Source organism: Sus scrofa, chromosome 13 (genome assembly GCF_054392235.1).
Source record: "Sus scrofa isolate SSC_HxYL_T2T_F1_AM1 chromosome 13, Sscrofa_HxYL_maternal_Yorkshire_Landrace_v2.0, whole genome shotgun sequence".
Classification (NCBI taxonomy): Eukaryota; Metazoa; Chordata; class Mammalia; order Artiodactyla; family Suidae; genus Sus; species Sus scrofa.
Window position 1 is genome coordinate 153,798,052 of NC_139395.1, and position 24,875 is coordinate 153,822,926.

Genomic DNA, 24,875 nt, shown 5'->3' on the forward strand with positions numbered 1-24,875 from the left:
GAGATATTTTCACAAAAATCTACCTTATTGATTATGTTAATTAGGTCTTATTCATTCTTATTTATTCTCCCTTGCCAGTTCTTCATCTGTCTTTTAGTAAGAATGGTTTATTAAAATCTACTAATTTTTAATACACTTCTCTCTAACTCATATCTTATATAGTGCTTGCTTCATACAAATGGTTGTTTGTTATTTGGAGTATAAATATTTATAGTAAATGATATGTTATCTTTATTGTGATTTTGATTTTGAGCATTACATCGTACCCATCTTGGAGTATCCCTCAATGTTTTCTTCTTGTTTCCTTTTGCCTGGGAATTCCTTTGCCCATCTCCTTATTTTTAAGTTTTTAAAATCACTTTGTGTTAGATATGCTTTTTGTGTACCACATTGAGATGTAGTTGCATTTTATTTTCTGAAACAAATTGAAGATCTTTTTTAATAGGTGATTTAATGGCACTCAAAATTGTCAATATGCATCATGTTGTGGTTTCAATTCCCTCAAATTATTTTAAAATTGTGTATTATGTGATATTTGCTATGTTTCTTTCTCTTCCTAAGGATACTGTTTGGTATTTTATTTTTAAATTTATAGAGGTATATTTTTTGTCAATGGATATATTTGTACTTTTTAAAAAAATAAATAAATATTTTTTTTGGCTATGGTATGTAGTATCTTGATGTGAGATCTCAGTTCCTAGACCAGGAATTGAACCTAGGCCACAGCAGTGAAAGCTCTGAATTCAATCATTGGCAGTGAGTTTACTTTAGCTTTCTTTTTCCCTCACCCTTTTTCTTCCATTTTTAAAGTGCTTTATTTCTACTTTATCTTGGTATATAACTTTTGTACATTGATTTTTCTACTTTTGTCTCCACCCTTGTTGGAGTTAAGGATGGAAGGCTAATATAATCTACATTTTAGTTATTCAAATTCTTACATCTTTCTTAATGAAGTATTCCTTCCTCTTGATTGGATGAAACTTATCCTCTGGTAGATTCCTTGAGACAGGCTTATATAATATAGAATTCTCCAAGTTCTTGTATATACGTATATATTTTTTTTTGGTCTTTTTTTTTTTTTTTTTTTTTGGCCATTTCTTGGGCTGCTCCCATGGCATATGGAGGGTCCTAGTCTAGGAGCTGAATCGGAGCTGTAGCCGCCCACCCTACGCCAGAGCCACAGCAACGTGGGATCCGAGCTGTGTCTGCAACCTCCACCATAGCTAACGGCAATGCCAGATCCTTAACCCACTGAGCAAGGCCAGGGATCGAACCCGAAACCTCATGGTTCCTAGTTGGATTCGTTAACCAATGAGCCACAACGGGAACTCCCTCCAAGTTCTTATATATTTAAAACAGTTTTTCCATAACCTTAGTATATGAAGCACATCTTGCCTAGATATAAATACTTTTTCTATATTTTCTTTTATTGAATTGTTTGAAAATGTTTCTTTGCTTTGTACACTGTTTTTGAGAATTCTGATGGGAGTGTGACTCTTTTGCCCTTCTAAATATGTAGGCCTTGAAATTAATTTTCCCTTTCTTTGAAGTTTGATGGTTTTATTAGGCATTTTAGTTAGCTATTGCTGTGGAACAAGTTACTTAAAAACTTAGTGTCTTAAACGCAACTGGTGAATATATATAACTCAGTTTGTGCAAGTCGTGAGTTTGGGAGTACTTTTTCTGGCGGTTCTGCTTTGAGCTCTTTCATGAAGTTGTAGTTAAGTTGCTAGTCAGGACTGTGGTCATCTGAAGGGTTGACTTAGATCGACTTTTAAGATGACTCACACACAGGCTGGCAAGCTGGTGCTCAGTTCTCCACATGAACTTCTCCATAGAACTGCTTGTTATCCTTATGTCATGATGGCCAACTTCCCCCAGAGCATGTGACCCAGGAGAGAGCGAAATGGAAGCTGCAATGTCTTTTATGACTTATCCTTAGTTTTTTAGCTGTTTTGGCTGGGAGGCTGACTTGGTCCCTATTACTCTTTCTTAGTTGGAAACAAGTTTCTTGGCTCCTATTTCTTCTATGATTTTTTGCCTCATCTTGTTTATCTTTTCTTCATGCTACTTCAGTTACATATACGCTTGACCCTTTAGGGTGTAGAATCTATTCATTTACTACAAAGAACACTGATATTTTATCAATCAGCTTGGCTGAGTTCAAACCTTTCTTAAAACAGGGCAATAGCTAAAATCTCTGTTCAGTTGTTGAGACTGTTACCTGGCTGCTTGGAGATTCCTATACTTGCATAGTTTTGAGGTCAGCCAGATATTTGGGTAGAATTTATACGAAAAATTTGGGGTTCTCCTTCTCCTTCAATTCTGAACTTTCTCTCTTCACTTTGCATCTTTTAAGCTCTGTTTCCAATTCTGTCAATCAATAAACTCCAGGTTTCCACTTAAAGATTCTGTCTTAGGGAGGCCCTCCCTAATAATACTATTTATTTACTTATTTCTTCTTTCTTTTTTTCTTTTTTTTTTTGGCTTTTTTATTTTTTATTATTTATTTATTTTTATGGCCACATATTTATTTATTTCCTATGGCTTATGGAAGCTCCCAGGCTAGGAGTCAAGTCGGAGCTGTAGCTACCAGCCTACTCTGGCATACTCACAGTCATGTGGGATCTGAGGTGTCTGCAACCTACACCACAGCTCATGGCAACACCAGATCCTTAACCCACTGAGTGAGGCCAGGGATTGAACCCGCCTTGTCATGGATACTAGTCCAGTTCCTAACCTGCTTAGCCACAGTGGGAACTCTATAATATGTTATTTAAAGATTATAGAACCAGTCATCCTTTTCCGGTGCTCTGTATGTTTACAGAATTTGTATCACCAGTTGACATGGAATGTGGGTTTGTTTTTGTTTTTTCTTTTTATGACTGCACCTGCAGCATGTGGCTAAGGGTCAAATCAAAGCTGTAGTTGCAGGCCTACACTACAGCCACAGCAACACCAGATCCGAGCCACATCTGCAACCTGTGCCACAGTTTGCAGCAATGCTATATCCTTAACTCACTGAGCAAGGCCAGGGATCTATCCCTTATCCTCACAGATACCATGTTGGGTTCTTAACCCACTGAGCCACGATGGGAATTCCCAGAATGTATTTTAACATTTATTTTCTGATTTCCCTTGAAACTAGAATGTAAGCTCTGTGAGTGTAGCTACATTTTCCTCTTGTTCAGTGCTATTTATTCAGTTCCTAGAAAATCTCAGGTTGATGAGTAATAAAAATTTGTTGTGTTAATGAATGAATCAATGCATTAATTTATTTCTTTTCCTATCCCTTGTATAGTACCCGAAAGGCAGTGGATGAGGAAGAGGAAGCAGTTGAAGAGCGTCGGAATATGCGAACTATTTGGGTGACTGGCAGAAAAGGTTTAACTGAAAGGGAAGCCGCAGCCCTTATAGTGGAAGAAGCCAGAATGATTTTGCAGCAGGACTTAGTTGAAATGGGACTGCAGTGGAATCCATATTCTCTTTCAAATTCTGATACACACTCCTTGACCAGTAGTGAGTCAGAAGTAAAAGAACTCAAATTTATACCCCAAATTAAGAGTTCTTATAAAAGATTAACATCAAAGAAAAAAAGTAACACAATATTTAGTGACTTTTCTGTTAATCATTCACCAAATGCAGTACAAGACTTAGATAAAAGTAGAGAGCATACAAAATCTTTTTATTATAAATTTCGGGATGGGAATCAAGAACATCAGGTACATTCCATTTCCAGAGCAAGAAAACGGACTTCTTTGAATGTAAATAAAAAGAAGCTAGGAACCTCTCTGAATGAGGGGAAAACAAGCACTAAGAAAGTTGTTCAGACTCCTTTATCTGAAAAGACAAAAAAAGCTTTGAATTTCAGTTCAGAAAAGATGAATACAACTTCTCAATCTTGGAAACATAGAAAACATCCAAAACGATTGAGAGACAATAGTCCCATGAAAGACACTAGGATGCATAGAATCAATTTACAAGAGCGGACTAAGTCTAATCCTGTTCATTGTGAAGACTCATTTACCTTAGATGACAATAATATGGAATTTAGAAGTCCCGAGCCATTTGCCAAAAATGTATCTTTTGGTGCTGAGGGAAGATATAACAAAGCATCATTCCTATCACCAACAGAACTAAGTTGTTTGAGGAACAAAAAAATACCTAATGATTTTCTTGTGGAACATTTTACCACAGAATCCCAGAGTAAAAAAGTGACTCGTAAAGCCAATAGTGAGGTTGGTGAAAATGTAAGAGGATTAGCTGTTGAGTCAGAAAAAAAAAATAAAGCACTGATACAAAATGATTCAAAAAACCAGGATGTTTATGTGAAACAACATATCATCCATCCAATTAACCAGTGCCTGGAAAAGCATTTTGATAAACAGACAAACATTTATACTAAACTGAAAAAAATAACAGCAAGACAAATGCCCAGTGAGACAGATAGCAGTTATATGAGTAGAGACTCAAATGTTATTACCAAATGTGAATGTATAAAGTTTAATGCTGAGGAAAATAAATCAAATAATCTTCAGGTATCAGGAGATAACATCAACAGCACTGAGATAACCGATGGAGTCTATCTACCAGGTGGAGCATTTGGTAAATCAAGAGGCCAGCATGAGAATATTCTGAATACCCCTAGAATACTAGAAAAAACAGATGCTTATGCCCCAGAAAAAACTAAAAATAATCATGTTTCTGACATAGGTTTAGATCTCTCTGATTTTGAAGATAGTTTCTGCCTGGATACTCAATCAGAAAAAATAATTCAACAGATGGCAATTGAAAATACCAAGCAAGAAGGAGCAAAGGACACTAACTTGGCAACAGGGATGATTCAGAAGAGCCTAGACAAACAGAGCTCAGTGAGCGCCTTTCAGAGAGAGATTCACATTACTTTTCCTGGTGAACAGCATTCACCAGGAATGACAAATAGAAATCAGTTGAAACATAGGACTGTAGATGATGTGAAAGAAAGCACTGAATCACGTGGGGTTGATAACATGACTCCAGAAAGCTCAATTTCTTATTCTCCAGTACTAGTAGGGGAAAATGGCCTATGTTTTAAGGGCAATGAACTTTCTGTTACTGACTCCCAATTGAATAGTTTTCTTCAAGGTTATCAAACACAAGAAGCTATGAAACCAGTTATACCTCTGGTTCCCCCAAAGAGAACTCCTACTGATATAGAAGTAGAATGTCTGGAAGTTCATGACACAAGTTTGAATTTGAGTGGGAGTTTACTGTTTGACAGTTTCAGTGAAGACTACCTCTTAAAAGAACAACCGTCTGATGTACAAGCAAAAGAATGCCTTCCTTCTGAAAAAACTTCAGTCCATTTCAGTGATTCTATATGTCTGCAACCAGGGGGCCCAATTAAAAAATCAGATATGAGTGAGAATCAAGATAATCAGCAGCCATTGTCTTGTTTCAGTGATGAGTCTATTTTATTTTCAGAAATGGATTCTGCTCAGATGGTTGAAGCTTTGGACAATGTAGATGTACTTCCTATCCAAGAAAAACATAATGCTGCAGTATCTCTTAGAGAATTAGAACTGAGTGATCCATTGATTGTGGGTAATGGTTATCCCCAAAGAGAAGTAATTGGAGCAGATAAAGATGAAAGGTCTCAAAAATCCAAATTAACTGGGGCAAAGCAAGATAATTCATTCACATGGTCAGGAGCATCATTTGATATAAGTCCAGGACTGCAAAGGATTTTAGATAATGTGTCCAGTCCTCTAGAAAATGAAAAGCTAAAATTAACCACTACAGACTTGTCTGGTTTGAAAGGAAAAAATACAGAGGTAAATGACAAACAAGAAGTCATTTCAAATTTGGAGCCAAATCAAGTGCAAGGAACTCCTTTTTCCCTTAATAATGCAGTAAAAGACAATTTTGAGGCACTAGAGAACAAGGTCATTCATGGTAAAACCTCTCTCTTGCTGTGTAAAAAAAACCATATAGTTGATGATAATGGACTCATTCCTCCTACACCCATTCCACTATCTGCTTCTAAGCTGGCACTACCAGATACTCTTGGAACATCTTCTGTAAAACTTTGGAAAAGTAGTGGTGTTTCACAAGTTGGTGGAAGTTACTCATCTGGCTCACCTACAGATAATATAAACCAAGATTTAAGTCCAGAGAGTAGAAATGGTTTCAAAGACAACATTCCTATTAGAGATATGAGTTTTCCCCTGCAGTTGTCACAGAATGGGTTGCAATTAACTCCAGCCTCATGCAGTTCAGAAAGTTTGGCCATAATCGATGTAGCAAGTGACCAAACTCTCTTTCAAACATTTGTGAAGGAGTGGCAGAGCAAAACTCGATTTTCCATCTCACTGGCTTGTGAAAAGATCAGTAATTTGACATCTTCTAAAAATGCTACTATTGGTGGTAGATTTAGGCAAGGTAAGAAATTTTGTTTACATTTATATGTAAATTAGTGGACTGAGATGGGACTGAAATTTTTCAGTACTGGATATTAAATGTAATATATTTGTTCAAAGTTTAATAAGTTTCTCCTATGTAGGTTTACATGTAGAACAGTCTTATTGTTCAGCACAAGTAGATTAACAGTAGTTACCTGCTTGTATAAGAGATGCGGGACCTCAGGACACATGGTTAGGAAAGCTGAGCACTAAGGCCAAGAGCTCAAGCTGGGGGACTGAAAAAGTACAGACCATCAGGATATACTTTTGTTCCTCTGGCTCAGATCCATTGTTCTACGTGCGGTCTAGTTATACCTGTATCTCCCTCCTTCCAAGTATGCCAGAGATCCCATCTAAACAGGCTTTTTATAGCAGCTTCCCATTTTAGGCGGCTCATTGGGAGTTCCTTACCAGTGTTGTCTCACGGGACACTGACCCAGCAGTCAAGCTTATCGCTTATCGCTGCTAGGGCACCACAGCTGATGTGGCTGGTTTAGGGGCCAGAGTTGGAACAGCGTTTGACAGCTTGATGCTTGGGTATACCCAGAACCTGTCTCTCAAACAGCAGTTCTTTTGACTTTGTCATTCTGAACCTTGTGCTGTCTAAGGCCAGAGGGCTCCTCGATGATTGTTTTCCTCATCCTTTTTATCTTGTGAAGCTCTGAAGGTCTCCACATGTCCCTGCTGCTTCAACTCCCAGCCATGCCTAGTGTTACTGTGTGCTGCTAGTTACATATATATAACACAGTGATTCAACATTTTTATAAGTTATGTTCCATTTAATGTTGTTATAAAATAATGGCCATATTTCCTTGTGCTGTACAATATATCCTTGTAGCTAATTTATTTTATAAATAGTAGTTTGTACCACTTAATCCCCTACTGCCATTTTGCCTCCCCTCCTCTTCCTCCCCTCTCCCCAATGGTAACCACTAGTATGCTTTCCATATTTGTGAAACTGTTTGTTTTGTTGTATTCATTCTTTTATTTATTAAGTTCCAAGTTGTAAGTAATAACAGTATTTGTGTTGGACTTATTTCACTTAGCGTTAATACCTTCTAGGTACATCCATGTTGCAATGGCAGACATGTTGGTTTTTATTAAGCATCATTGCTTATGAATTATTTTCTCTTAAATTGTAGTATTCTTATTCACTTATATAATCACAGAAGTACATAGCAAATTGGAACTATATTTTTCACAATGTACATTAGCTGTGTTTTCCAAGACTTGATCTCAAGGAGAACTTGTACCTTCACTGCTAGTCAAGAATTCTGTGCTGAAATGTTGATCCCATAGCTTCACAGAACTCTTCCAGGTTTTCAAAGAATTGAAACTTTTGGGCAAGTAATGCCCTATATTCCTGTCTTATTTCATGACAGTCATGATTCTGTATTATGTGGGATAGGTGTAGTCAGCTTGACAGCCTATTGTGGAAATCAAAGATTTGATCAAATTTCTTAAATCCCTACCTTTATGAATGAATTTGTACATAAAGTTCTGAGGATTTTGATATTCAGTTCAGGAATGTGTTAATGACAAGTTTTATATGCTTTCAGTATTGACACTCTTTCCATTTTTTATTCAATCATGAAATTGAGTACATTTTCTGTGCTAGAGGTTAGAGGAATAAAATCATTCATTTTAATTTAAGAAATATGAGCCAGTTTTTTTCCAGGTATTGGGGATATAATTGTAAATAAGATAGATTAGTTTTTGACCTATGTCTTTGTGAAATTGAAAGTATATTATTTTGGAAAAAATTATTGACTCCAAATACAAAAATCATATCTAATTCTTCACTAAGAAGTAAGACTCAATTTTTTTGGAGTTTCTAAATGTTCAGAAATGCTGAGTTGGCTACAAATTTTTGTAGTGTACATGTAGCCTTTGTTTTTGTTTGAGTTATAGAAATTCAAGATGAAGATTTTGAAAAATTTTAAAAGTTAAATTTAAACATTTTATTTATTATTGTAGGCCTATTTTAAGAAATCTTTGATTTTTCATAGTAACAATTATTTTAATTGATGGGAAACCTAAGCAGATCTTATATGCACTTGAAAATGACTACCCACATGATGCATATTGTAGGGATTTGAAAAATTTCCTTATCAAATAAATTTTATTATTATTATCTTTGTTTTAATGTTTAACTTAGTGGCTTTATTTTTGGAGGTTTTTAACTATATTACTTTTTATTTATATAGTTAGTTCCCCTCAGGAAGCCCCTGTTAGAAATGATGGATTTCCCATTAAAGGTTGTGATGACATTTTGGTGGTTGGACTAGCAATATGTTGGGGTGGAAGAGATGCCTACTATTTTTCATTGCAGAAGGAGCAAAAGCATTCTGGTAAGTAATCACTATTTGGCTAAATCACCATATAATTTTAATATAACCTCTATGAGGATAATGACTCATTTGTTGAGAATAGTTTCCTGATATTCTCCTAGAATTTATTTTTAGGATTAAAAAAAGCTTTTGTTGGGAGTTCCCACTGTGGCACAGTGTGTTAAGGATCTGGCGTCTCTGTGGGGGTGTGGGTTCCATCCCAGCCTGATGCAGTGAGGTCAGGATTCACTGTTGCTACAGCCGTGGTGTAGGTCATAGATGCAGCTCAGATTGGATTCCTGTCCCAGGAACTTCCATATGCTGCAGGTGTGGCAAAAAAATATAATAATTTTTAAAAGCCTTTAAAAAGTATAGTGTGTATTGTACATATTATTTCATGAATGAACTAGAATGTTATAAGAAGGACCCCCCTGGAGTTCTCATGTGGCACAGCAGGTTAAAGATCTGGCATAGTCACTTCTGTGGCTCAGGTCACTGCTGTGGTATGGGTTTGATCCCTTGCCTGGGAACTTCCTTCCATATGCTGAGGAAGTGGCCAAAAAGAAGAAGCACACTACCTTACTCCCTTCTTCTTCTTCTTTCTTTTTTTTTTTTTTTTTTTTTTTTTATTGGCTGTTTAGGGCCGCACCTGTGGCATATGGAAGTTCTAAGGCTAGTGGTTGAATCAGAGCTGCAGCTGTGGGCCTACACCACAGCCACAGCAATGCAGGATCCAAGCCGTGCCTATGACCTATGCCACAGCTATGGCAATGCTGGATCCTTAATCTACTGAGCAAGGATTGGACACTCATCCTCATGGATACTAGTTGGGTTCTTAACCCACCGAGCCACAATGGGGACCTCCCTTTACTCCTTTCTGCTTGTCACATAGAGCTGTTAAAACTGTGCTTTTTTCCTCAGGGGTAGTGGAGGCTTAAGAACTCCCTGGCCACCTTAAAGATTTGTTTTTGAAGACCGGATCATAGCAATTTCTTTCCAGACTTTTTCCCTCCTATGGGCTGTGTCTGGAACTCATTTAGAGGCAGTGACGAGTGAGACATCTGCAGTGGTTGAATCACAAAGGCTTTGGAGAAATCTTTGGAATTAAAAGAATATGATCTAGAAATATCTTGTGATCTGATTGTGGTTGTTGGATACCTAGCTGTTATTTATTTATTTATTTATTTATTTATTTATTTTAGACAGGACTAGAATTAATAAGGAAACATTTTAAAAGATGATGTAGAGGGAGTTCCTCTTGTGGCTCAGTGGAAATGAATCCAACTAGTAACCATGAGGGTGCGGATTCCATCCCTGGCCTTGCTCAGTGGACTAAGGATCTGGTGTTGCCGTGAGCTGTGGTGTAGGTCGCAGACACAGCTCAGATCCTGAGTTGCTGTGGCTGTGGCATAGGTTGGCAGCTGTAGCTCAGATTAGACCCCTAGCCTGGGAACTTCCATATGCCGCAGGTATGGCCCTAAAAAGCAAAAAAAAAAAAAAAAAAAAAAAAAAAAAAAGATGATGTATAATGTCTGTTCCTGAATAAGCATGAAGTATTTTTAGTTGTTTTGTAGGAAAATATGTTAAGTCAGTAGTTACTTGAATTTCTACTTCTTTTATTTTAGATGTAATATTGTGCTTTCATACTAAACTGCCCTTTAAAAGGAGTTCCTTTAAAATTCATTCAAAGTGACTTTTCTGTCTTTAATTCTACATTCTGAGAAATGTAAATTTATTTTTTAGGAGTCTTAATATTTAGAATTTTCTCCAGCCTAATTAAATAGAGCATTATAGTTCACCTAGCTCAAACCTTAATTTTTAGATTACAAAGCACTGCATCTATTTCATCTGTATAGGCAATATGACCTGGATAAGATAAGGTCATGCTGAACTAAACTCTGAGGCTTCTGAGTCTTTTTCATTCTTGGCACTAAAGATTGCTCCTTCAAATGAATGTATGTACTTTTTGCTTTAAGACTCTTTTTTTTTTTTTTTAAAGAAATTAGTGCCAGTTTGGCACCCCCATCTCTGGATCCAAGCCTGACTGTGAAAGAGAGAATGTGGCACCTTCAATCTTGCCTTCAAAAGGAATCTGATAAAGAACGTTCTGTTATCATCTATGACTTCATCCAGAGCTATAAAACTCTTCTTCTGTCATGTGGTATCTCCCTGGAACAAAGTTATGAGGATCCTAAGGTTCCCTGTCTTATTTTAAAATTTTTTACATATTGGAAAAAAAATATATATGTATTTAATGTTTACGGTTAATTCTTAAGTGACTTGGTATTTATTTAGCTCCAACAGTGCAGCTTAAGTGTTTCAGAGTAGTTACTCTTTGGTCCAGTAATTTCATCCACCCAGAACAGAATACAGGAGTTCCCATTGTGGCGCAGTGGTTAACGAATCCGACTAGGAACCATGAGGTTGCGGGTTCAATCCTTGCCCTTGCTCAGTGGGTTAACAATCCAGCGTTGCCGTGAGCTGTGGTGTAGGTCGCAGACGCGGCTCGGATCCTGCATTGCTGTTGCTCTGGCGTAGGCTGGCAGCTACAGCTCTGATTAGACCCCTAGCCTGGGAACCTCCATATGCCGCAGGAGTGGCCCAAGAAATGGCAAAAAGACAAGGAAAAAAAAATTTTTTTCATTCTAGTTATAAGTTCTAAATTTTCTGTCTCATAGTAAATTAGAAATGAAAGGAGAGACGTCAGATTTAGATACATGATAGCAGGATGTTTCAGATATCCATGAGGATAAATGCAGAAAATAGTAAAAGATATAGATATAAAAGATCAAGAAGAATAGTAGTTGGGGGACATTTAGCATAGGAACAAATCACTTTCCTAGCCCCTGCAAACTTTTCCATGTGATAGCAAAGTCATAATGATGACTGAGTTATTAAGGAAAGGATAACTTAGGTTATTGTAATACACACTTAATAGTATAATGCACTCTCAGAAGACATTTATTGAGTTCCCACTGTAGCACAGTGGGTTAGGAATCTGCAGTCAGCGGCTTGGGTCACTGGCTTGGGTGTGGATTTGATCACTGGCCCTGCACAATGAGTTGAAGAATCTGACATTGCCACAGCTGTGATATAGGTTGTAGTTGTGGCTACAATCCCTAGCCTGGAGGTTGAACTTCCATCTGCTGTGGGTGTAGCCATAACATTAAAAAAAAAAAAAAAAAAGAAGACATTTATTCATGGGATTATAGCCCTCAAAGGAATATCATTTTTTCTCTCGTTGAAACTAGATACGAGGCATGTGGAATATTAATTTTCAGTTGAGATAGAATACTAATTGGTTGTTATTATCAATATAACCGATAATAATAAGATACTTTTTGATTTCTTTAGCTTTTATAGAAAAGTGTTTTTTTTTTTCTCATTTTAGGGTCACACCTGAGGCATGTGGAAGCTTCCAGGCTAGGGATTGAATTGGAGCTATAGCTGCTGGCCTACACCACAGCCATAGCAACCAGGATCCAAACTGCTTCTGCAGCCTACACCACTGCTTATGGAAATGCCTGATCCTCTACAGACTGAGTGAGGCCATGGATCAAACCTGCATCCTCATGGATATTAATTGGGTTTGTTACCACTGAGCCACAATGGGAACTCCTTTGGCAAAGACTTTTGAAGACAGTATCTGATAAACAATTATCATTTTCTGTACTTCAAGCCGGACTTGGTTTATATGTGATAAATTTCATATAATTGCTAAGCTGAACTTTACTGGATCACTTAATTTGATGTTCCAGAGTCCAAAATGAGAATAATGGGTAATATGAGCTTATTAAAAGTACAGTAGCATCTCAGATTTATATGGCACCTTGGACATAAACTGTTTGAAATATTCCATGCTTGGTTTTGTTAACCAAAACACTTTTGATGTAAGAATATGAACTACTAGCCTATAAAATTTCACTTTTACCAGAAACATTTATCAGCTCTTACATCAGACTGTCTTATTCAGTACCCCTAAAAGAGCTCTGATCACCAGTTTCTAATGGTTGGTGGGGATTGCTGGTGGTTTCTCCATACCTCTAGCAGTTCTCTGCATACTAGCTGGGTATCCTACAATTCAGTTCAATTCTATCACTATCTACTTGGAAGTAGCATTAAATCCTATAGGTTAAGGTCTCAGTCCCATAAGCCACTAACTTCAGACGCCAGTTTCAAGCCCTTTTTGTTCTTTGTGCTTCTGGTCAACCAACTGTAAATAAATCAGAAGGTCCTACAACCCCTGCCTTGAATTTGATTAATTTGCTTGAGCAGCTCACTCAACTCAGGAAACCAGTTTACTCACTAGATAATTAGTTTATTGCAAAGAATATTAAAGTGTAGAGATCAACAGCCAGATGAAGTTACACGTAAGGCAAGGTTTGTAAGAAGAAGCCTGGAGCTTCTGTGCCCTTTCCAAGCTTGCTGCTCTCCCTGCATGTCCATGTGGTCACCAGCCCAGAAGCTCTCTGAACCCTGTCCTTTTGGGGTTTTATACAGGCTTCATTACATAGGCACAGTTAATCAAATAATTGGCCACTCATGATCAATTAGCCTCTAGTCCCTTCCCCCTCTCAGGAGTTTGAGGGGGTGGAACCAGCTTTCCTATCACAGGATTGATAACCTCTGGCAACCAGCCCCCATTCTTCTGTGACCTTGGGGTATTTCAAGTCTCTTCATTAGCATAACTAAGGTAACTTTATTTCTCTTGCTAAGACCAAATTTATATTTCTTATTATAATTTACAAGATCACAGCCCCCTATAAAACTAAATTCTTAACCTGGAAAGGAAGTTAACTGAGTCATATAGTAATTATTGAAGTTATGAACAAGACTTATATCTCCTTATTCTAAGTCCAATTTCTGTCTGCTGAAATCTAGTATTAGAAACTACAGGCCTAGAATTCCCATTGTGGCTCAGAGGTTAACGAACCCAACTGGTATCCATGACACATGTTGGATTCCTCAACTCGCTCAGTGAATTGAGGATCTGGTGTTGCCATGAGCTATAGTATAGGTTGCAGATATGGCTCTGATCCCACCTTACTGTGGCTGTGGTGTGGGCCTATAGGCCAGCAGCTATAGCTCCAATTGGACCCTTAGCCTGGGAACCTCCATATGCCTCAGGTGTGGCCTTCAAAAGACAAAGACAAAAAGAAAAAGAAAAGAAACTAAAGATCTTCTGGTCTCAAAGGGAAGCTAAAAATAGCAGTTAAATAATGAGTTGGGGAGTTCCCAAAATAAATCCGACTAGAAACTATAAGGTTGCTGGTGAGATCCCCGGCTTCGCTCAGTGAGTTAAGGACCTGGCATTGGCGTGAGCTGTGGTGTAGGTCGCAGATGAGGCTTGGATCCTGAGTTGCTGTGGCTGTGGCATAGGCTGGCAGCTGTATCTCCAATTTGATTCTACCCCTAGCCTGGGAACTTCCATATGCCATGGGTGTGGCCCTAAAAGGCAAAAAAAAAAAAAAAAAAAAAAATTAAAAAAATAAGGAGTTGGTTGGTCATGGTGACAGCTTCTCATCTTGAGGGAAGGTCTGGAGGTGTTCTAAAACACTAAATATGAATCTGGTAATATTCTCACCCCTTCTAATATTGAAAGAATTAGATAAACCTATAACTATATAGGCCAATACTTTTTTTTCTTTTTTTCTTTTTTTTGGCTTTAGGGCTGCACCTGTGACATATGAAAGTTCACAGTCTAGGGGTTGAATTGGAACTGCGGCTGCTGGCCTCCACCACAGCCTCAGAAACAGGATCCAAGCCATGTCTGTGGCCTACACCACAGCTCATGGCAATGCCAGATCCTTAACCCACTGAGCCAGGCCAGGGGTCAAACCCACATCCTCATGGATAGTAATTGGATTCTTTTCTGCTGTGCTACAAAGGGGAACACCCTAGGCCCATCTTTATTATAGTAATAGGTAAGCCAGAATCAGCCTCTGTGAAGAAGAGTTCAGCTGTATTTTCAGAAACATGATTTTTGTTCACTGAGAGGGACTTGGTTTTCAGGCCTACTTCTGAAGTAGTTCAGCAGAGCACTGCAGTAAATGGAAAAGTATAAATTTTCCTTCTTTGATGGCAACTGATCTTATTGGTTTAAAACTTGCATTCTGGTACAATTATCCTTTGTTTCTACTCTCCTGGAAGGACCACTGAATAAGTATTAAGTTAAAAATGAATGAGACTGGAAATGAGCTTTCTTTTTTCCTTTTTTAATTTGAGTGCAGAAATGACCTTTAAAAATCAAGAAAACATTCTGATTGTTTTCCCATTCAGGTGGCATGCTGGTTACTAGATCCAGATTCCAAGGAGCCGACTCTTCACAGCATAGTTTCCTGTTTTATTCCTCATGAACTTCCACTCCTGGAAGAGATAGAGACTGGCCAAGGAATTCAAAGTCTAGGGCTGAATGTCAACACTGAGCATTCTGGGAGATACAGAGCATGTGTAGAATGTATTCTCATTTTCAGTTCTATGAATCAACTCAATTCTTTGTTGAAGAAGGAAAACCTTCAAGGTAAAAAACACAGTTCTTGGCATTTTTATGATGTTATAGACTGGGAATAGTTATGTATTTAGCCATTCTTTATCACAGGTGAATAAGTTATACTTTTTATATAAACTGTTACTTTTGATTGTCTAGTATGGGGATCAACAAATTTTTTTTTTCTGTAAAAGGCCAGATGGTGAATATTTCTGGTGTTGCAGCCCAAACAGTCTCAGTCACAAATATTCAGCTCTGCCATCATAGCAAAAAAGCAGCTATAGACAATATCAAAATAAATGTTCCAATAAAATTTATTTGCGAAAACAGACACCTGGCCCTAGTTTGGCCATAGTTTGCTGTACTCTGGCTCTGTTTCAATGAAGTAAATTAGTGGCATTTTATTCATTTATTCCTAATTTTATTTTTTTTCAACATTTTTTTTTTTTTTTTTTTTTTTTTGGTCTAAAAAGGGCGGCACCCATGGCATATGGAGGTTCCCAGGCTAGGGGTCAAATCGGAGCTGTAGCTGGTGGCCTATACCACAGCCACAGCAATGCCAGATCCGAGACACATCTGTGACCTACACCTTAGCTCATGGCTACACCAGATCCTTAACCCACTGAGCAAGGCCAGGGATCGAAATCATGTCCTCATGGATACTAGTCAGATTCGCTCCCGCTGAGCCACAGCAGGAACTCCTCCTACTTTTATTTTGAATGTTATTAAATGATTTTTATTATTCGTACTTAGAATATATCTTTCATGGATTTAAAAAAGTGAACTGTTTTATTTTTAGAACTATTAACAGTAATTTTTTTTTAGCAAAGCGTATTCATGTAAATCTTTTTTTCCCTCACGACAAATAGCATGGATTTATTGTGCAGGCTGCTGGCCCAGACTGAGTACCTTGACTTCTGAGAGCATAATATATGCTTATGGTAAAAATGGTGGAGTGGAACAAAGGAGATATAAGCCATAGATTTATTGGCTAATTAATAAATACTAGAAATAGTAGACTGATGAATTCACAGTATCTAGACTATTTTTTTTGTGAGAGACCTTGGCCAAGCTACTTTAATTCTCTAAGTCTGGTTCTTTTAATGTTATTTTAAGTATTAAATGATACAGAGAACTTAGTGCAGTGTTTGCTACAGAGTAGGTATTCATTATTGTTTTAGTTGATGGTGATTATTATTACTCCAGTACAAACACTCTGTGCTGGTAGTAGTGTTCTCTGTAGCATCACCAGGAGAATAATACAGAAGACTAGATTGACTTAATTGTTCATGGGACACTTTCTTTTCTTTTTTTGTCATTTTAGGGGCACACCCACACACCCATAGCATATGGAGGTTCCCAGGCTAAGGGTCCAATCGGAGCTACAGCTGCCGGCCTACACCAGAGCCACAGCAATGTGGGATCCCAACGGCATCCGCAACCTACACCACAGCTCACAGTAATGCCAGATCCTTAACCCACTGAGCAAGGCCAGGGATCGCAACCTGAGTCCTCATGGATGCTAGTTGGGTTTGTTAATCGATGAGCCACGACGGGAACTCTGGGACACTTTCTTAAGTGATGTTAATTAGCAGCTCTTCAACAGGCATTGTAATATTTCAAACTCAGCTTCTCCAAGCCACTCTAGGCCAGCCAAGGAGCGGGAATACACAGCACACATGCCTCAGGACTACTTCTGTGTCTATGGACAGTTACGCTGAGTGAACATAGCTCAATCCCTCTTGGTCTGCCTAGTCTGTCCCTAGGATAGGCCTCCTGGGTAGTCCTTATAGTTTCTGGACAGTGACATTTGATGACGGTTATATGAATCAGTCTGGAACTTTTTAGATATTTGTTGTCCATTATCAGATTTATGTTTTCAGTCTGATTAGGAGACTGTTCCACTATTTAAAGACAGTTTTTCACCTTTAAAAAAAGAAGACTGATTTTCCTTTCCAGCAAATACAAAAAATTCTCTACATATTTTTTTTTTTAGCTTTCGTGATTTTTTTTCCTCTGTGCCATGAAAGGTGCTTTTTTCCTGCAAATTTTCAAAAGTAGGTGACTGGGAGGTGTTAAATGCATTCTTGTATGGTGTTAAATATTTCTTATTAAAAGAATCCATGGAATTGAAGTTCAGTGAGATAAGTGAGTTTTTTTGGAAAGAATGTGAACAGCTACCAAATTTTATTTGGAAATAATTATTTTAAGATGTGCTTGTTTATTTTAATGGGCCTCCAGAATTTTCATCTTTTTCTCTTCTCATCCTCTTGCCTATAGAGGGTGGGGTGTATGTTCTAGGTGCCTTTTCCCAGTAGACAGCTGAATTTTATTTGGGTATGAAAAATATTAATAACAGAATATGTTTTTGCTTAATTTGACCCAGGACAAAGTATCCTGTTCTCTTCACTTGGTTCAATTAGGCCCTTTCTAGAGTAGTTTGAATATAAATGGGATAAATTTCTAGGTATGGAGTGAGTTGATTTCTCTCTTCCCAAAGGACCTCAGCCATGCAGATTTATATAGTCCTGATCTTTCTTTCTGTAACACTCATCATTGGTTCATGTATGATCCTTTTATTATTCATTATTATTTTAATAATATAATGAATAACTGAATAACACATTAGTAACATATATTTGTCTACCTATGTACTCTTTAAAAAATTTTTTATTATAGTTGTTTACAATGTTCTGTCAATTTCTGCTATACAGCAAAGTGACCCAGTCATGCATATATATACATTCTTTTTCTCATATTATCTTCCATCATATTCTATCCCAAGTAATTGGATATAGTTCCCTGTGCTATACAGTAGGACCTCATTGTTTATCCATTCTAAATGTAGTAGTTTGCATCTACTAACCCCAAACTCCCAGCCATCCTGCTCCCCTCCTCCCCCTTGGCAACCACAAGTCTGTTCTCCATGTCTGAGTCTGTTTCTCTTCTGTAGATAGGTTCATCTGTGCCGTATTTTTGATTCTACATAAAAAGTGATATCATATGATAGGACTTTCTTTTTCTGACTTACCTCTTTTAGTATGAGAATCTCTTGTTGCATCAAATGGCATTTTTTGTTCTTTTGTATGGCTGAGGTAGTGTATGTATACCACATCTTCTTAATCCATTCATCTGCTGATGGACATTTAGGTTGTTTACATGTCTTGGCTATTGTGAATAGTGCTGCAGTGAACATAAAGGGTGCAAGTATCTTTTTGAGTGAAAGTTTTGTCTGGATATATGCCCAGGAAGGTGATTGGTGGATCATATGGTAGTTCTATATTTAGTTTTCTGAGGAACCAGAAAACTGGTTTCCATACTGTTGTCCTTAGTGGTTGTACTAATTTATATTCCCACCAACAGTGTAGGAGGATTCCCTTTTCTCCACACCTTCTCCAGCATTTGTTATTTGTAGACTTATTAATGATAGCCATTCTGGTCATTGTGAAGTGGTATGTCACTGTAGTTTTGATTTGCATTTCTCTAATACTTAGTGATGCTGAGCTTTTTTTTCATGTGCCTGTTGGCCATTCATATGTCTTCTCTGGAGAAATGTCTGTTTAGGTCTTCTGCCCCTTTTTCAATTGGGTTGTTTGGTTTTTGGCTGTTGAGTTGTATGAGTTGTTTGTATATTTTAGAGATTAACCCTTGTTAGTTATATCACTTGCAACTATTTTCTCCCATTTCTCATAGGTTATCTTTTTGTTTTGTAAATGGTTTCCTTTTCTGTGCAAAAGCTTGTAAGTTTGATTAGATTCTGTTGGTTTATTTTTGTTTTTATTTTTCTTGCCTTAGGAGACTGACTTAAGAAAACGTTTGTAAGATATCAGAGAATGTTTTGCTTATGTTCTCTTCTAGGAGTTTTATGATATCTTGTCTTACATTTAAGTCTTTAAGCCATTTTGAGTTTATTTTTGTGCATGGTGTGAGGGTGTGTTCTAGTTTTATTGGTTTACATGTAGCTGTCCAGTTTTCCCAGTGCCACTTGCTGAAGAGACCTTTTCCTATTTTATTTTATTATTTTATTTTATTTTATTTTATTTATTTTTGCTTTTTAGGGCTGCACTCATGGCATATGGAAGTTCCTAGGCTAGGTGTCCAATTGAAGCTACAGCTGTCAGCCTATGCTACAGCCACAGCAGTGAAGGATCCTAGCGGAATCTGTGACCTACACCACACCTCACTGCACTGCCAGATCTTTAACCCACTGAGAGAGGCCAGGGATCAAACCTGCATCCTCATGGGTAATAGTCAGATTTATTTCTGCTGCACCACAAAGGGAACTCCCCATTTTATATTCTTGCCCCTTTTGTCAAAGATTAATTGACCATAGGTATCTGGGTTTATTTCTAGGTTCATTTTTGGGTTCTCTATTCTGTTCCTTTCATCTGTATATCTGTTTTTGTACCAGTACCACATAGTCTGGATTATTGTAGCTTTGTAATATTGCCTGAAGTCTGAGAGAGTTTTACCTACTGCTTGTTTTTTTTTCCCTCAGGATTGCTTTGGCAATTCTGAGCCTTTTAGGGTTCCATGTAAATTTTTGGATTGTTTGTTCTAGTTCTGTGAAAAATGTCATGGGTAATTTGATAGGGATTGCATTAAATGTGTAGATTGCTTTGGATAGTATGGCCATTTTAACCGTATTAATTCCTCTAATCCAGGAGCATGGGATGTCTTTTTATTGCTTTGAATCCTCTAAATTCCCTTGATTAATGTTTTATCTTTCTCAGCATATAAGTCTTTCACCTCCTTAGTCAGGTTTAGTCCTAGGTATTTAATTTTGGGGGTGCAATTTTAAAAGATATTGTATTTTTTATTTCTTATCTAATATTTCATTGTTAGTATACAGAAGTGCAACCGACTTCTGAATGTTAATCTTGAATCCTGATAGTTTGCTGAATTTGTTGATCAGTTTGAATATTTTTTGTGTAGTCATTAGGGTTTCTATATATAGTATCCTGTCATCTGTACAGAGTGACAATTTTACTTCTCTTCCAATTTGGATGCCTTTTATTTCTTTGGTTTGTTTTATTGCTGTGGTTAGGATTTCCATACTACATTGAATAAAGGTGGTGAGAGTGGGCATCCTTGTCTTATTTCAGATTTTAGCAGGAAGGCTTTCAGGGTTTTTTTTGTTGAGTATTATGTTGTGGGTTTGCCATAAGTGGCTTTTATTATGTTAAGATATATTCCCTATATACTCACTTTGGTAAGAGATGGTTTTTTTGCTTATTTTTTGGTCTTTTTTTTTTTTTTTTTTTTTTGGTCTATTTAGGGCCACATCTGCAACATATGGAAGTTCCCAGGCTAGGGGTCGAATCAGAGCTGCAGCTGCCAGCCTAAGCCACAGCTACAGCAATGTGGAATCTGAGGCACATCTGCAACCTACATCACAGCTCATGGCAGAAGCTGGATCCTTAACCCACCGAGTGAGGCCACGGATCAAACCAGCATCTTCATGGATACTGGTAGGATTCATTACCGCTGAACCATGACAAGTTTTTATCATGAACAGATGTTGGATTTTGTCAAATGCTTTTTCTGCATATATTGAGATGATCATGTGTTTTTGACTTTTCTTCTGTTAATGTGGTATATGACGATTGATTTGTATATGTTGAATTGTCCTTGTGAACTTGGGATGAATCCCACTAGGTTGTGGTATATTATCTTTTTATGTGTTATTGGATTTGGTTAGCTAAAATTCTGTGGAGATTTTTGCATTTATATTCATCAAAGATATTGGCTTATAATTTTCTTTTTTTGGTAGTATCCTTGGTTTTGATATTAGGGTGATGGTGACTTCATTGAGTATCTTTGGGAGTGTTCCTTCTTTTTCAGTCTTTTGGAAAAGTTTAAGAAGTTTGGGTATAAATTCTTCTTTGTTTGGTAGAATTTGCCTGTGAAGCCATCTGGTCCTGGACTTTTGTTTTTAGGGGGTGTATTGATTATATATTCAATTTCATTTCTAGTGATCAGTCTGTTCAGTTGATCTATTTCTTCTTGATTCAGTTTTGGCAGGCTGTATGTCTATAAGAAAGTTGTCCATTTCTTCTAGGTTGTCAAATTTGTTGGTATATAATTGTTCATAGTATTCTCTTATGGTTTGTTTTTGTTTTGTTTTGTTTTTGGTATTTCTGCAGTAGCCAATGACATTTTTCCCTTTTCATTTCTTATTTTGCCTATTTGGATCCTCTCTCTTCTTCTTGGCGAGTCTGGCCAGAGGTTTACCCTTTCAAAGAATAAGCTCTTGGTTTTATTGATTTTTTTATATTTTTTTAAATCTCTGTTTTGATTTCCTCTTTGATCTTTATGATTTCCTTCCTTCTGCTGAATTTAGGTTTTGTTTGTTCTTTTTTTCTAATTCTTTTAGGTGGTAGGTTAAGTTGTTGATTTGAGATTTTTCTTCTTTTTTTGAGAAAGTCTTGTATTATTATGAACTTCCCTCTAGTAATTGCTTTTGTGGCATCCCATAGATTTTGAATGATTGTATTTCCATTTTCATTTGCCTCGAGGTATTTTTTTTTTTTTTGTCTTTTTGCCTTTTCTAGGGTCGCTCCCGCGGCATATGGAGGTTCCTAGGCTAGGGGTCTAATCGGGGCTGTAGCCACAGGCCTACGCCAGAGCCACAGCAACGTGGGATACAAGCCGCGTCTGCGACCTACACCACAGCTCACGGCAACGCCGGATCCTTAACCCACTGAGCAAGGGCAGGGATTGAACCCGCAACCTCATGGTTCCTAGTCGGATTCGTTAACCACTGAGCCACAACAGGAACTCCCTCGAGGTATTTTTTAATTTCCCTTTTGATTTCCTCATTGACCCATCTAGATTCTGGTTTTTTTTGTTTGTTTGTTTGTTTGTTTGTTTTAGAATGTGTTTGAGCCAACATGACTCTCAGGCTAAAGCAAGCAGAGATAGGAGGTGTTAACATATTTGAAAAACAAGGCAACTGCAAATCAAAACCACAAAATACACTCACAAAAACTGAAAAGAAGAGGACACACATAATATCAACTGGAAAACAAGGCTTAAAAGGCCCATAAGTACATATTTATCAATAATTACCTTAAATGTCATTGTACAGAATGCTCCAATCAAAAGACATAGAATGGCAGACCAAATAAAAAAAAGAACTTACAATATGCTGCCTACAAGGGACTCACCTTAGGGCACAGGACACGTAGAAATTGAAAGTGAAGGGATGGAAAAAGATATTTCATGTGAGTGCAAATGACAGGAAAGCAGAAGTTGCAATACTCAGTCCAAAATAGACTTTAAAGCAAGAGGAATTAAAGACAAAGGACTCTATATAATGATAAAAAGATCAATTCATGAAGATGATATTATACTTGTCAATATATATGACCTTGATGTAGGTGCACTCAAATGCATACAACAAATACGGGCATAAAAGGAGAAATTGATGGGAATACAATAATAGTAGGAGATTTTAAACACCCCACTCATGTCAAAGGACATACAGAACTTCTAGACAGAAAATCAGTAAGCCAACATATGTCCTAAATGACACAATAGAACAGTCAGACATAATTGATATTTTCAGGACATTGCATCCAAAAAAAAATCGGTATATACATTTTTGTTCAAGTGGATGTAGAACATTCTCAAGGATTGACCGCATACTGGAGCACAAAACTAGCCTCAACAAATTTAAGAGTATAGAAATTGTTTCAAGCATCTTCTCTGATCGCAATGGCATGAAATAGAAATAAACCACAGGGGTGAAAAGAAAAAGAGAAAAAATTGACTACATGAAAATTAACCAACATCCTCCTAAAAAACCAATGGGGCAATGAGGAAATCAAAAGGGAAATGTGTTCTTTTCTTGCACATCCCAAGTTTTATGTTCATCATTCCCTTATTTTCTTATTTAAATTATATTTTTAATTAAAAATTTTGGTATATATATTTAGGTCCAAACAATATATTATTTGGTTTTTCTTGTTTTCATACTTTAGAATACACCTGTCACACTATGACTTACTTTGCTTGCTCTACAGTATGAGCATGCATATTATTATAAGTATCTGTAGTTTATTCATTTTCACTGCTGTGTAACATATTACTGTGTGTGTGTGTACCAAAATGTTCTCCATTTTCCCATGTTCAAGGCTTGTTTCTAGTTTTGTTTTATTTCGTTTTTTGTTCTGCTGCAGCCACGTAGTTCTGTGTAAATATCCTTATAAATTTACATGTCTCCTGCTACATTGGGCAAGAATTTCTTTTGGGTATAGAATTTCTCCTTCATGGAAACGGGAACATTCAACTTTATAAGATTATGTTAAATTGTTTTCCAGAATGGTTACGTCACGTTCTTTAAATAGCAGTGTGAGAGAAATCTTGCAGATTCACATTGTCTCTACTTTAACAATGCACTGGTAGCAAAATGACTGTAATTTTTCTTTCCTGTTCTTTGTTTTTGCTAATACAGTTATCTAGTTACATGGAATGAGTTGATGGATATAAGCTTTTTATTCTGGAGGAGTTTATGTATCGTAGGAATGATGTGTTCTTTAAAGTTTGGTAGAATATGCATGTCAACTTTCTTTGTTGAAATATTTTTAACTACTATTTTGAAATTTTTAATAACCAATATTATTCACATATGTTTTTATTATGTTTTGGTAAACCATATATTTTTTTAAGAATTTATCTTTCATCTAGAATTTATCTTTCAAATATATTGGCATAATGGTACTGCTGATTTTTTTTATATATCTCTGGTTTCTCTGTTAGGTACTCTTTGTCTTTTATAACATTGTTTAATCTCACTATAAATCTATCCAGTATTGCATTCTTTTCAAAGAACCAACCTTTGATGCTAATCTTTCCTATTGATTTTTGTTTTATATTTGTTTATTTTTTTGTCTCTTTTTGTCTATTTAGGGCTATACCACGGCATATGGACATTCCCAGGCTAGGGGTCAAACCAGAGCCGTAGCTGCCAGCCTACGCCATAGCCACAGCAACATGGGATCTGATCAGTGTTTGCGACCTACACCACAGCTCACGGCAATGCCAGATCCTTAACCCACTGAGCAAGGACGGATCGAACCCATGTCGTCTTGGATACTAGTCAGGCTAGTTAACCACTGAGCCATGACAGGAACTCCTATTTTATATTTTCTTGATTTCTGTGAACATTTATATAATCTCTTTTCTTCTAGTTCCCCTGACTTTATTTGCAGTCCCTTTTCTAAATTCTTAAGTTTGACACTGAGCTTATTACTTTTCAAATCATAGTTTTCTAATATAAGAATTTAAGGCTACATATTTTCCTCAAAACTCCACTTTCATTGTATATTAGAAGTTTTGACAAGTAATGTTTTCATCATTTTATCCAAAATATTTAAAGCTTCCTGGCTTGACTTTTTTAGACTCATAAATTATAAGATTTTTTAAAAATTCTTAAATATTTGGAAACTTTTAGGGAGTTCCCTTTGTGGCTCAGTGGAAACGAACCCATCTCTTGTCCATGAGGATGCGGGTTTGATCCCTGCTCGCTCAGTGGGTTAAGGATCCGGCTATTGCCATGAGCTGTGTTGTAGGTCACAGATGCAGCTTGGATCCCATGCTGCTGTGGCTGTGGTG

The 24,875-nt window shown here is 37.0% G+C and overlaps 1 protein-coding gene across 8 annotated transcripts in view; it reads left to right on the forward strand.

The window, feature by feature from the left end:
• POLQ (DNA polymerase theta) overlaps positions 1 to 24,875 on the forward strand; it is a 130,003-nt gene that overhangs the window by 60,348 nt on the left and 44,780 nt on the right. For all 8 annotated transcript variants that reach the window (XR_014824700.1, XR_014824699.1, XR_014824697.1 and 5 more), the window contains exons 16-19: positions 3,302 to 6,420; positions 8,648 to 8,791; positions 10,770 to 10,966; positions 15,050 to 15,290. Coding sequence is in view for 2 of the 8 variants with exons in the window: in XM_021070281.2 (XP_020925940.1) it covers positions 3,302 to 6,420; positions 8,648 to 8,791; positions 10,770 to 10,966; positions 15,050 to 15,290 (3,701 nt within the window). In the remaining 6 variants the exon portion in view is untranslated. The remainder of the gene's footprint in view (positions 1 to 3,301; positions 6,421 to 8,647; positions 8,792 to 10,769; positions 10,967 to 15,049; positions 15,291 to 24,875) is intronic.